The 12,003-nt window shown below is 43.9% G+C and overlaps 1 protein-coding gene across 1 annotated transcript in view; it reads right to left on the bottom strand.

Annotated features, from left to right (window-relative positions):
* Positions 1-2,330: 2,330 nt before the first annotated feature.
* Positions 2,331-12,003, bottom strand: part of TMC2 (transmembrane channel like 2) — a 32,512-nt gene continuing 22,839 nt past the window's right edge. Inside the window, exons 17-20 of the mRNA XM_032106183.1 lie at positions 10,270-10,395; positions 5,771-5,849; positions 4,063-4,183; positions 2,331-2,970 (exon numbers count right to left, since the gene is read on the bottom strand). Coding sequence (XP_031962074.1) covers positions 2,717-2,970; positions 4,063-4,183; positions 5,771-5,849; positions 10,270-10,395 — 580 coding nt within the window. The 3' untranslated portion in view covers positions 2,331-2,716. The remainder of the gene's footprint in view (positions 2,971-4,062; positions 4,184-5,770; positions 5,850-10,269; positions 10,396-12,003) is intronic.

Below are 12,003 nucleotides of genomic sequence, written 5' to 3'. Positions count from 1 at the left end.
ATGTTAGGGGGTTGGAAATCAATGCTCAGACAAGGGCTTTTTGCTGTTTCTAAGAATGGAAAAACAGGGATGAAACCAAACACTACTGAATATTCCAGTGAGTTTGTGGCGTTTAACCTTCAGTTGCACATGAAGAACTGGTAAATGGACTCAAAACTCCAAGACAGGGACAATCATTTCAGTCAGTATGAGGAGTGAGGGTTGGCATTTTTACACCTTTCACAACTGCTGCGCTCTGACAGAGGACCCCATTGTGGATTGAAGGCAGGGAAGAGAGTTGCCGCTGGTCTGCAGGAATTGTCAGGCTGATATTATGGCCCTGGTATCCTAGAGTCTCTGAGCTTGCAAAAGACATTGATCAATGGGTGAACTGAACATATTATAATTAGAGATAAACAAGCCATGACAGAGTAATTAGCTAATGGGCAGTTGTGAGCTCCAGAGATGACAAAGTGCTTTGGAATGCTCCATATTATTGCAGGTCTGATTCAGGGGCCTGATGCAGAGAGTATCCAAATCCTGTAATAGTTACTCATCTGGCCTAAGTCTGTCTCTGCTTCTCTGGCTTTCAAAACCTGTCTGGAGTTCTTTATGGCTCCTTCATATCTCTCGTTGCCTTTATTTGTGTGCACAGATGCATGCACACACACGTTTCCAGCCTCTTTCTGTTTTCTAGCAGAGGTGAGTGAGATCTGAACCCACATTCTCCCCTTTCCAAATTGTGTTTCAGTGTGAGCTGAGGAGTGAAGAGGAGGAGACCCCTCTTCCTTGATATGCAACCATTCCCTAAGATAGCAAAATCTGCAAGGCAGACAAGCTGTGCTGAAATCAGGGCACTGTGTTGTTTCTGTGATATCCTGCTGGGTTAGCAGGCTGGCAGCACCTTCCCCCAGCACTTTCTGATCAGTCTGACACCTGAAAAGAAAGATGGGGGACCACAGCTTCTATCTCCTGGAAAGGACCTTCTCTTGTCTGACTTCTGTCCAGTTCAGTGACTGGGTATCTCTGCAAAGGGCTCACCACAGCCATGTTGCATCAGCAACTCTCACGGCAAAGAGGCAAGGCAAGACCTTATCTGTGGGACCCATCAAAGAGAAATGTCCTTCCAAGCCCAGGAAAAAAATCTGATGAACAGCTTCTCACATGGAGGCTCCCTGGGAGAACGACCAACCCTGACCATAGCAGTGTTCTGGGAACAGCCAAATTGATTTTGAGCTGTGCACCAGGAACAGCTATTTCTAGAAACAATCCATTGACTTCTCTGTATTTGAAAACAAAGTGCAATGATTTAATTTTTGAAGAAATTCCAAACTCTCCTTTTATTTGTCTCTTGCTTGCATCTCCTATAAGCACTCTCTAGGGCTCTGGTCTCTATTATAAAGTACAGACATCAACAAATGAGCTAGGTCTCTATTTTCAAGTAAGCATAGAACAATATTTAAGCTCCTAATTTCTGTGAAAAAGCAGATGTCTAAAACTTTTTGTTGTATTAGACCTGAAAGACTGAAGCCTTTTCCCAGTCTGCCTCATGTCTGACCTGACTGCTTTTCCCAGCTCCTGAGAGGTGGGCATTCCCAGGCTGAAGGTCAAATGCTCTGTGCTGTCAAGACATAGAGGAGAAATAAGTTATTGAGTTTCTTGTCCTGAACAGCATTCCACAAGATTTATGGAATTTAGTAGAAAAAAATTCAAAGTGAGGACCTTTTTAAATCCAAATATTTCAGGTTTAGCAGAACTGTTACTATCTATGGTTATGGATTTGAAAAATTTTATTTTTTTATAGACATTTTTATGAAGAACAACGTATCTGAACACCAGATCTAAGCTGACCAGGATGGGTTTATGTCAACAACAGGAAGAAACTGTCAGTGTAAAAGAGCAGGTCAACCCAGAGAAGGTCTGTCACAGAATCCTGGGAAGTCCTGTAGATCAGGATGATACTGTTCTTAAATTGCACCAGGAATTTCTAACTGGTTATAATCAGAAACTAGGCCAAGGCAGTGTTAGTCTCTCAGTTGTGCTGCATGGTGTTGCTAGGCTAGGAATCATATCCAGGGGTTGAAATAATGGTGCAAGCTGCTGTCAACAGACTGTGAAAGGAGGAGAAAAGTGGGAACCTAGAGAAAGCAGTGGTGAGATTGAAACAAAAAGGTGGAAGTTTGGAGGAGGTAGACTGTCATAAGGGACAAAATGCAGCTGACGAAATCTCCTCTGGTAGGAATCCTCTACTCCTAGTAGCAGCTGCCTTGTGGCTGAGCAGGAACACTCATTTTTTTAAAGAATACTAAATTCTTCAGGCAGAGGAACAACAGAAAAAACCCACAAGAAACCTCTGTTTAAATGACAGGTAAACTCACACCACTTTTATTAATTAAAGAAGCCTTTGAAAGGACTGGCAAGCACTTGCTCCACAGAGCAAGGTCACTGCTGTTAGTGGCCAGAGGGCTGTGTCCTGTGTGAAGCAGTTCAGCAATATCATGGCTGATTTTTGTTCTGACTGCCTCCCATTTCCCTTCTGACAAAAATCAGCACAGCCTTTGGGGTTACAACTCTGAAGTACTACTAAGTGTCTAAACAAATTTATATTAGAGAGTGTTGGATAGATACACACCACCACGAGTGGATGTCCAACATGCAGGAATCGTTTCCTACCAAAACTACAACAGTTCATGCAGTTCATGTATTCTAATGTCAAACAGGAGAAACTTCCCTGAGGTTATCGAGCAGCCCGTGGGTAGCATGGCTGCCCTCTCCCTCTTCCAGGAACTGGTCCCAGTGGGTACCCCCATGGCCTGGGCTGGCCAGGGTAGGGTGCCCGAACACCCAGTGTCCGTGGCTGCGTCACAAACACTTGTGATGGTGGGGTGAACGCTGCTCCTCTCCCACCGGCCATGGGGCTGCCATCCAGGACTTCTCCTCTGCCTGGTTTCCTGACCGGGCTGGTTCCATTCAGAGACTCTATTTTCTTGTCTAGAGCAAAGATTATGAATGTTATTTTCTTGGGAGCAAACACTGCCTTTCATCCTCTCCCCGGCGGCTGCTGTTTCTCTGTGCAATAACCAGTGTCTGAGGATTTGTGTTTGAGCATCTGAGTGAAGAAACCAGGACTAAGACTGTTCTGCCCCCACTCAACAGCCAGTACATGTCTCTGCTGCCCAAGCCCTCTTGTCAGGTTCTTACTGATGCATTTATAAGACATGATAATCCTACTAGCCAGGCATGGGGTGGTCACGGGTAATTGCTGATTTTAGTCTTTATTTTCAGTGCACTCAAAACACTGCCAGCACTATTTCCAATAAAATGAATGCCTTGGGCCTGCTTTGGAGGGAATCTGTATTGGGTTACTCTGAACCTTCCAGTTCATCTCAGCCCATCTAAATTCAAAGGGGCTATGGTGGCACTGGTCTGTTTTTCTCACCTGTACCAAGATAAAATCAAAATCTTTCAAGTGATTTTCACAAATGAGAGATGGAAGCTCTAGCAGTCAGGAAGTGGCTGGTTGAGATCGAGCCTGAAGGATCCATTTTCTTTGAAAATACCCACATCCTGAGTGCTAATGCCTCCTCCTGCTTCTTTCTGCCCAGTCATGGACCCCCACAGCAGAGCTTACACGATGCATTTATTTACCCTAAGACCTAACCCAATCCTGTGAAAAGTTTCAGCCTCATTCATGATGAATTTTCCAATGAAAAGCTCAACTCAGGAAGGAAAAGTCTGACTCAGCTCATCAGCCCAGAAACAACACTGGAATTTAAACGTTGCTCCCAGAATAAATTGCTGGTTTCATGACCAGCATGGCTAATAGTTGGGGGGTGAACCATAATTTTGGTTTACAATTCCCACTGTAACAAGCCTGTGTGAGATATAATCTAGTCTAAAAATGTGCCCTTCCTGGGTTTCCATTGGCAGGTGGACTTCTGTGAGAGGACAAAATCTGTGCTAATTATACTCATCCAATCCCTTGCTAAGGTGTATCCCTCCAGTTTCTCAATCCTACCCAGTCACTTTGGTGGCTAAATGAGCCTTTTCAGAAGTGTTATGGGGAGATTGTTTAATTTTTACCTTCTGCTTGTTTAGGGGGACTTTCAGTCTTTGTACTTGGTGTAAGTAAATCCTCCAGATCTTGCAGCATAGGGTTGGTACTGGCTTTGTTGTTTCTCTTGTTTTTCTCCTCTTCACGTTGCTGCATCAACAAAAACCATTTGGTTTAGTTAAAAACTGCAGATGTAATCTGGGAAATGGTGACCTGGTGTCATGTTTGCCTGGCTAAGTGTTTGTTGGGGTGAATGGATCCCTTTACCAAGTTCAAGGTGCTGAATCTTGGTCCGGTGACCAAGTGTTTCTGGGAAAGAAAGTACATCCCAGGCAGGACTGGAAAACAACGGCTCTGCTCCTCTCAGGGCAAAGCACTTGCTGATTACATGGTTTAGGTCTGTTAGGCTGTCTGTGTGTTGCTGCAGCTACCAATCTGCCCTCTCTGGTGTATTGGTTTGTTTTAAATATGAGCTTCTTGTGAGAGAGGGTGTCAGGGATAAATGCCAGAGGAAGAAGGAGAAGGTACAGCAGCATAGGGATGGAATGTAGGGCTGTCTTTGGCTTTACTTGCATACAACTAGTGCTGCAAAAGATTTTCTTCCAGATAGTAGAAGGAATCTGTACTTTTGTATAGCGCTGAGTCCTGCTGTGTGATCCCTTTAGCCCTGATCACAGCCAGGCTGTGCAATGAAATAGACCAAGTGCCCCAAAGTCCCAGTGTGCTGTAGCACTTGTTCAGCTCTTGCACCAAGGCACTTAGTTTAAGACATGTGCATGAGTGATTAACTCTGCATTGGAGCATTTAAATATAATTTATGGAGTCCCATTTCTCAGCACTCACATCCTCACTTTTAATGTTGCAGCAATCTCTGCTTTATGAGATGTTTGGCTTTATGTGGGACTGCTTCCTTGGCTTAGATCCTGTCCTGTGCCAGTAAAATGGCTGATATGAGTCCTTTGACGATATCACATCCTCTCCTGATGCAAGGCTTGATATTTTGGGCACATCTATGTCATACAAAGCAACAACTAGAAAACTCTGGAGGAAACTGATGTTGCCAGATCAGCACAAGCCCTGGTACCAGGACACCTTTGCTGTTTCTCATTAAGACTCATTCTCTGAGCAGAGCCTTGTTTTTGCAGGTATCCTTCTGGCAGACCTAGTTCAGGAACACTTGTGTTATGGTCCTCTACATGTTGCAACTTCTCACAGTTCTGGATATCATGAGGCCCAAATCCTACCTTGCTAGTTCAAGTCATTGCATCTGTCTACACCTTGCTTTTCCCACGTGCACAGCAGAAACAGCCTCCTCTGTAAGGTGTTTTGAGAATCAGTGGTAAAAAAAAAAAAATGTAATTGCCATATTGTTCATTATGGCTCTTTGCTCTTCAGCTTGTACAAAATCTGGCTGTGGTTTTCATGGGCTTATCATTGCTCCTGGTAAATCTCAGACACCAAAGCATTGCCTGAACTTCGAGGTAACTTAATTTTGTACATGGAAAACACAGTTTATGGGAAAGCCAACAGTAGTTCTGGTGTATGAAATAGCAGGCTGTTATGGGATGTGACCACTCTGTGCAGCTAGACATTAAATGCCCTCAGAGGGGACTGAACAAGCATAAAATACATCATCTTCTTGTGTTCAGAAGTGAAGAGGGATTTAAAAGCATATGCTACACATCAAAATTGAGGTGCATGGTATTTCAAAGGCAGCTTTGCCAGATCAATACCTACCATTTGCATTTTCTTCTTCAACTCTGCATTGGCTCGCTGATACGCTTCAGACACAGCATTCAGGTAATAGATGGCGAGGCTGGAAAAGAAAGCATGTTGCTGTAGTGATAGGATCAGGGGAAAGAGGAAGTTTCACAAGAAGGGAACGTGTAATTTTTTGCCTACCTTCTAATACCTAGTTTTTCCACCAACTTTTTCCGAACTGCTTTTAGAGGCTCAAGGTTTAGGAAGAATTTGGGCTGCCTGTGGTATGGTTAGCTGAGATGAGCTGAGCCCATCCAGTAGCTCAGTTCTGCTCAAACAGAAGAAAAATGACCACCCTGCCCTCGTGCGTCCACCTTGGCTGGCCATAGGCTCCCTTTGCTTCCTTTGCACCAACCGTGGTGAAACCAGGCACCAGCCTTGAGATGCAACTGCCACCAGGTAACACAGGGACCTTAGGAAAAAACTAGGAAACCGGGGAAATAGTGGTGGAATAAGGCCTTGACCCCTCTTTTGAAAAGCAGTGCCCAAGGAACAGTCCTCCTTCCCCCTTTTCTAGGACCAGCTGCATCCTCTGTCCCCAGACAGGGCCCTTGAGAGCGAGCAGAGACAGGAACAGAGGGCAAGCAGAAGCCAGATTGGAGTAGAGCCACCAGCTTTTGTTTTGATCCCGTCTTCTCCAGAAAGGGCACGCCAAAGCCAGGGGAAAACTGAGCCAAGCTGGAGGGAACTGAAAGGCAAGCGGGGATGGGAGAGGGCATGCTGGCTGCCAGCCTCTGGCACACAGGGAGGCTGTGTTTCCAAACATGCCCAAGTGTCTGGGTCTGTCTCACCACCTCTGACACTCACCAGCCAGTAATATTTTGGTAGCAAAAAAATGTCTCCTCCTGCTTTTGTGGAGTGCTTTTATTTTTCTAAATCATATCCATCATCTGTTCAGCAACTCCAAGCCATTCCCAGGAAAAGTACCAGCCATTCAGTTCACTGCTGTAGTTGTTAGCGTTTTTTAAAAATAAAGTAGAAAATCTTCTTAGAAAAAAAAAGGTAGGGAAAGAAAAAAGGTTTCCAAACAGTTCATAACCTGCCTGTGTTTCTCCAGCCACGTTCAACATCCTCAAACCATACTCAAGGATTTCATCAACTGAGTGCCTGACCCTAAGCTCAGCAAGGTACCATGTACTGGCATGTTGGTTTCCAGGTGTCAGATCAGGAAGCAGCGCTTAGAATTGCCTTTCTTGAGGCTTTTTACAGGGGTCTGTCTAGAGGAAACACATTTGCCTCCTTTTGTGTAACATTAACCCAAAACTCAGTCTTGGTGATCTAGGCTCTCTGTCCCGAAAATCCTCTTGGAAATTGTTTTTAATTTTTGTTCTTCTGTAAAGATGTGATAGTTTTATTTCTTCTATGTTATCAAGCTCATTGCCTAGAAAATATTACCTTGTAATCAGGGCTGTGAATAAGAATAGTGTTGATAACACATCAGTGTTTTGTGTTTTGCTAATTCTTGTTTATCCTCAGTCCAGCAAGGACCTTTGTTTTTGTCTCATGCTCTGCCAGTGAGGAGGTACACAAAAGAAACTGGGAGGGGGCATAGGTGGGACGTGTGACCTGAACTGACCCAGGGGATATTCCACACCATAGAACATAATGCCCAGTATATAAACAGAGGAGTTACCTGGAATGGGGGCCAATCTGGTTTTGGGAAGGGGGGGTCTGGCATCCATCAGTGGGTGGTGAGCAACTGTGTGTCACTTGTTTTTCCCTTTCTATTATCATTTACCATTATTACTATATTTTACTTTGATTACTAGACTGCTCTTATCCCAACCTACAAGTTTTGGTTTGATTCTTCTCTCCATTCCACCAGAGTGGGGGAGAGAGAGAGGAGACTGAGCAAGTAGATGGGAAGTGCTTAATTTCCAGCTGGGCTTAAACCACAGCACCCCTCTTCTCTGATGTACTGTGTCCCCAGTTCTGGTTAGAGTGTGGGTCACTGTCCTTTTCTAGCCTGCATAGAAATTTTAATTTTTCCCCCTTCTTGATGCAGTAAAATGCTTCTGTCCTCTGCCAGGAAGCTCTGCAGGCCACAACTTGAAATTCTACTCTCAGCCTGAGTGGGATTAGGTTCTGTGCCCATGGACACAATATCTTTCATTCTTCTTTCTCTTTATTCCCTATTTCCCTTGTCCTTGGGCAGTTAGAAGCAGGACAGTAAGCTTGACACTCGTGCCACTCACTGAACCCCATCATTGTTTGTGACCAGGAGCTAAGAACTGAAATAAATAGAAGATGTGTTTTGGATTGCACGTGGAAAAAAGGGAAGGGGTTTTCATGGCTAGAGAAAATGACTTAATTCAGTCCATAGAAGTGGAAAACAGGTTTTTTGAGAGGCTGCAACAAAATCAACAGACCATCCATTTACAATCCACCTGTTGCTCTTTGTAGAGGCTATTTTTATTTAGGCTGGATTGTAGGTTGCCTTGCCTGCTGCTTTGGGAGCTTCTGGCTCTCTGCTCATCAGGACTAAACAAAGCTTTTGCATTTCCCTGGTTTCAATCTCTTGAAAAACTGGATGGGGATCAGCACAAGGACTAGCTCCAGCCTGACCCTGTCTGCCTGTCAGCACCACAGCAGAAGCTGAGGATTTTCAGAGACAAGGCAGGAAACTGGGGACTCAACCAAAAAGGAGAAAAGGACTAAAAATTATGAAACCACCTTGTTTGGTCGCTGTGATTGTATCTGGGATTATCACAGGCAAGGTGAGTATGTGGATAACAAACAGTGCCTCTGCAAGGCACCTGATGCTCTTGGGGCATGCAAGAGCACTGCCAAAGGGCCGTAGGTCTGACTGGTCCAGGCACCATGGGGGAAGCCAGTTCTTTAGGGCTGTGACTCTCTCAGGAGCTGAACAACTGGAAATCAAATATGTGATACATACAGGCCATACAGGCAGTGTATTTGCGTGGAAAATGAAGATGTTTTGGGTAACATGGACATAAGGTATCTCTCAGTTCTCAGAGGGGAATCAGGGCAGAGACAAAATGGTGTCTCAAGGAGAGATGGACTGATGGTAAGGCTGTGATGTGCGAGTAGCCAGCACTGAGAAGGTGTGATAAAAGGTGTCTCTTCAACAAATAAACTGGATTTGTGCTGTTACTTGTCTCAGCTGTCAGTGGAGAAAAGAGCAGGAGATTGTCACTGGAAAAAAACCCCATTCTTTTCAAAGGTATTACTCTCTCCCATCAGCTTTTTTGAATGTTGCATCAAAGCCTCAGAAACCTGGCCTGCAGCCCTTTTGTAAAGGTGGCCCATTTGGGCTGTTCTGTGGTCTTCATTTTGTCTTTGCAATGGCATCTGGCAGTGCTGCTGTGAAGCCCACAGGAACAGAGTTTATATAATAATAATAATATACAATAATAATATACAATAATGTGCTTGGCCATGCTGGGGATGTGGTGTGAGGCTTCTTGTCTCCTGCACACACCTGATCTGATCCGTACAAATGTAGCATCTGCCTGTAGAAGTTACAGTAACTGATCATCCTTTTTAGGTTAAAATGGGTAAGTAGTTTGAGGCAGGTAGAGCGGTGACATGCCATTTTCAGTTTAATTAGGATTTTTCTCATGTTGTTTGTATAAGAAATTTTGTATGGAACTTGTAATTGACATAATTTAATGGCGCTACCTTCATGTAGCTATTCAGAATGGAGCACCACAGTGCCCTAGGGCAGCTGTACTGGCTCAGCCCAGAGGATCATCTCCAATGTGTGTGGATACCCCAGGAAGAGTCAGTACAGGAAGCTCTGTATGTAACAGGCTCCCCAGCTCTCTCCCTGTCTCCCATTGATTAGTCTGAAGTGTTCAGAACTGCCTACAGAATTTGGCCACAGGTCTCCTACTCATTTTGATAGCTATGGAAAACCTCAAGAACAGTGCCAAAAATATCTTTTCAAAAAAAAGGAGAGCTGATCCTAGTACTGCTGGAGGTACTGGGGATTTAAGTCTGGTTTCAAAGCTGAAATGATCAAACAGCACTAAAACAAATACCAGATGTATTATCTGGAAAATGAAAAAGTAAAACCCCCCAAACCCAAACAGAGCTCACAACTCTTCGTATTTTTGGAACATGTAATTTTTGAATGCCCTGTCTTGGCTGTGCTCTAAATACCACCAGCTGTGACAGGAATTGCTTCTCCAAAAGGCACCAGGCTGAGACTATCCATTTATTTCCTGGTGGCTACAGAAAATTTCTCATATGGAAGCTGCAACAGCTTTGATATCTACAAAGCTTCTGTCAGCAATGCATTCCATCTACAAAGTTGTGTTTAATTGGGTCAGGTAATTAAATTTTGTGAAATTGGGTTAGGCGAAGGTAAGGGGGCTAGGGAGCATGTGTCTGCTCTAATCCATGCAGTTATCTCAGCAGAAGATGTATCCCAGAATCTCACTAGCATCCCAGAATTTTTTTTTCAACCTTCTCCCCCAAGCCAGGCACATAATATTGCGAGGAAAACTTACACCATGAGCAGAATTGCAGGTATGATCAGTCCTGGATTTGCCACATAGCTGAAGATCTTGGCAACAAAAACTGGAAAATCAAGCTCGATGGTCTCTTGAATGACATCATACATCCTTTTCTTTCCACTGGAAAGACAAACAGCCAGTTAAGGAGTGTAGGTGTCTCCTGGAGGGACAAAATGGCTCCTAGTCTCATGGTGCTAAGCAGAAGGTTTCACCTCTCTTTCAGTGAGCATCAGCTTGCTGTTGGCCATCAAGGAGTTTAAAATGCCTTTATTTTAAATTATCTATTGGTCCATTCATTCCCTCCCTGCCTCCTCCTATTGATTATACAAATAATCTTTGCTAGGCCAACTTGCTCCTGGAGTCAATATGTTTATTTCCACACTTGACTCCTTTATGAGTCCTGACTATTTACGCCTCTGAAATAGATAAAAATCTACAAGGTCTAGTAACTCTACATTTCTGATGGATATCTTGTTAAATTTGGCCTTTTCATGGTAGAGATGACTTTCCATATGCAAATTCCGGCTTTCTGAAATAATGAGCCAACTTGAAGAGCTGCTAAGTAATGACAAAAATAGCAAGCTGTGATTATTGCTTAATAGGAGACTCAGTGAAAGAGTAATTTCAAACAGGACTGATAAAGCAGATGAGAGTATTCTGTTTGAAAGGAGAACAAATCTGTAAAGGGCTGGATTACGTAATTGACCTTCTTCTCTCCCCAGCATCTCTGGGTCTGGGAATCCAACCCTATCAGTGCTATTCCTCCTTTTGAGGCTTGGTGCCTCCTGGGAGCTTGCAGGATTCCAGTCAGGATGATGTTGAACTCTCTGTCTTGATGGTGAGAGTCAATAAAGAAAACTTGGATAAACAGTATCCCAACTACATCAACTGCCAGGAGCCCACGAGAGCTGAGCTTTCAGTTGAGCTGCCAAGGGTCTGAATCAGGCTGAGTGGCTTTTGAAGGGTTGATTGGGAATTGAAATAGCTCTTTCACATTGCAGATTAGTCATCTTCAAATGATAGTGTGCGTGCAACAAGTTACTTGTCAGATCTTCTGACATTATTCGTTGACACCTGTCCTTGTTATAGAACTGAGGATATTTTGGTCTCTTGCCTTTCCCCCGAGTCTTTTAGCTTTCTGATGTCATTCACCGTCAGCAAGCAGATAACCTAAAACAGTGCATCTACAAGAACAATATGTTCCAAGCTGGCTCCTTGCTGAGTCAGATTCAGCAGGCCCAGGAAATGGTGTTATTCAATCAAATTAGACTTTATTGGCATGTTAATCCAGTCCACTGAATGCTTTGTGCAGTGCTGATTCTGTCCTAATTAAAAGAAAAAAAAGCCCCGCAACATTTAAAAAAACCCAAACACCAAAAAAAAAAAAAAAAAAAAAAAAAAAGGAGGAATTTTACAGGCTCACCCCTATCCATTTCCTGGTATTTGTCAACTAAAGTCAACATGTAAAATGCCTCTCATGCTGTGGGAGTTCTTGTCTCTGTGAAGGAGACTTCGGACTCATTTTGTTTCCACAATGTTCCAAAGAGCCTTAGGGATGCTCCTGTTGGGTTTTTTTGGGCTTTTTTACTGAGGGCTGCACCTTGCTGTCCCACCCCTGCTGTTCTCCGGTGCTTCCATCAGTGTGTGTTGGGAAAACACTGGGAATCATGTAGCAGAGGAGAGCAGCAGACAGGAGCAGGTTCAATGCACCCAGCTGATGGTTTATAG

Source organism: Corvus moneduloides, chromosome 1 (genome assembly GCF_009650955.1).
Source record: "Corvus moneduloides isolate bCorMon1 chromosome 1, bCorMon1.pri, whole genome shotgun sequence".
Classification (NCBI taxonomy): Eukaryota; Metazoa; Chordata; class Aves; order Passeriformes; family Corvidae; genus Corvus; species Corvus moneduloides.
Note: the sequence above shows the minus strand (reverse complement) of the source record. Positions and strands in the feature narration are given on the sequence as shown.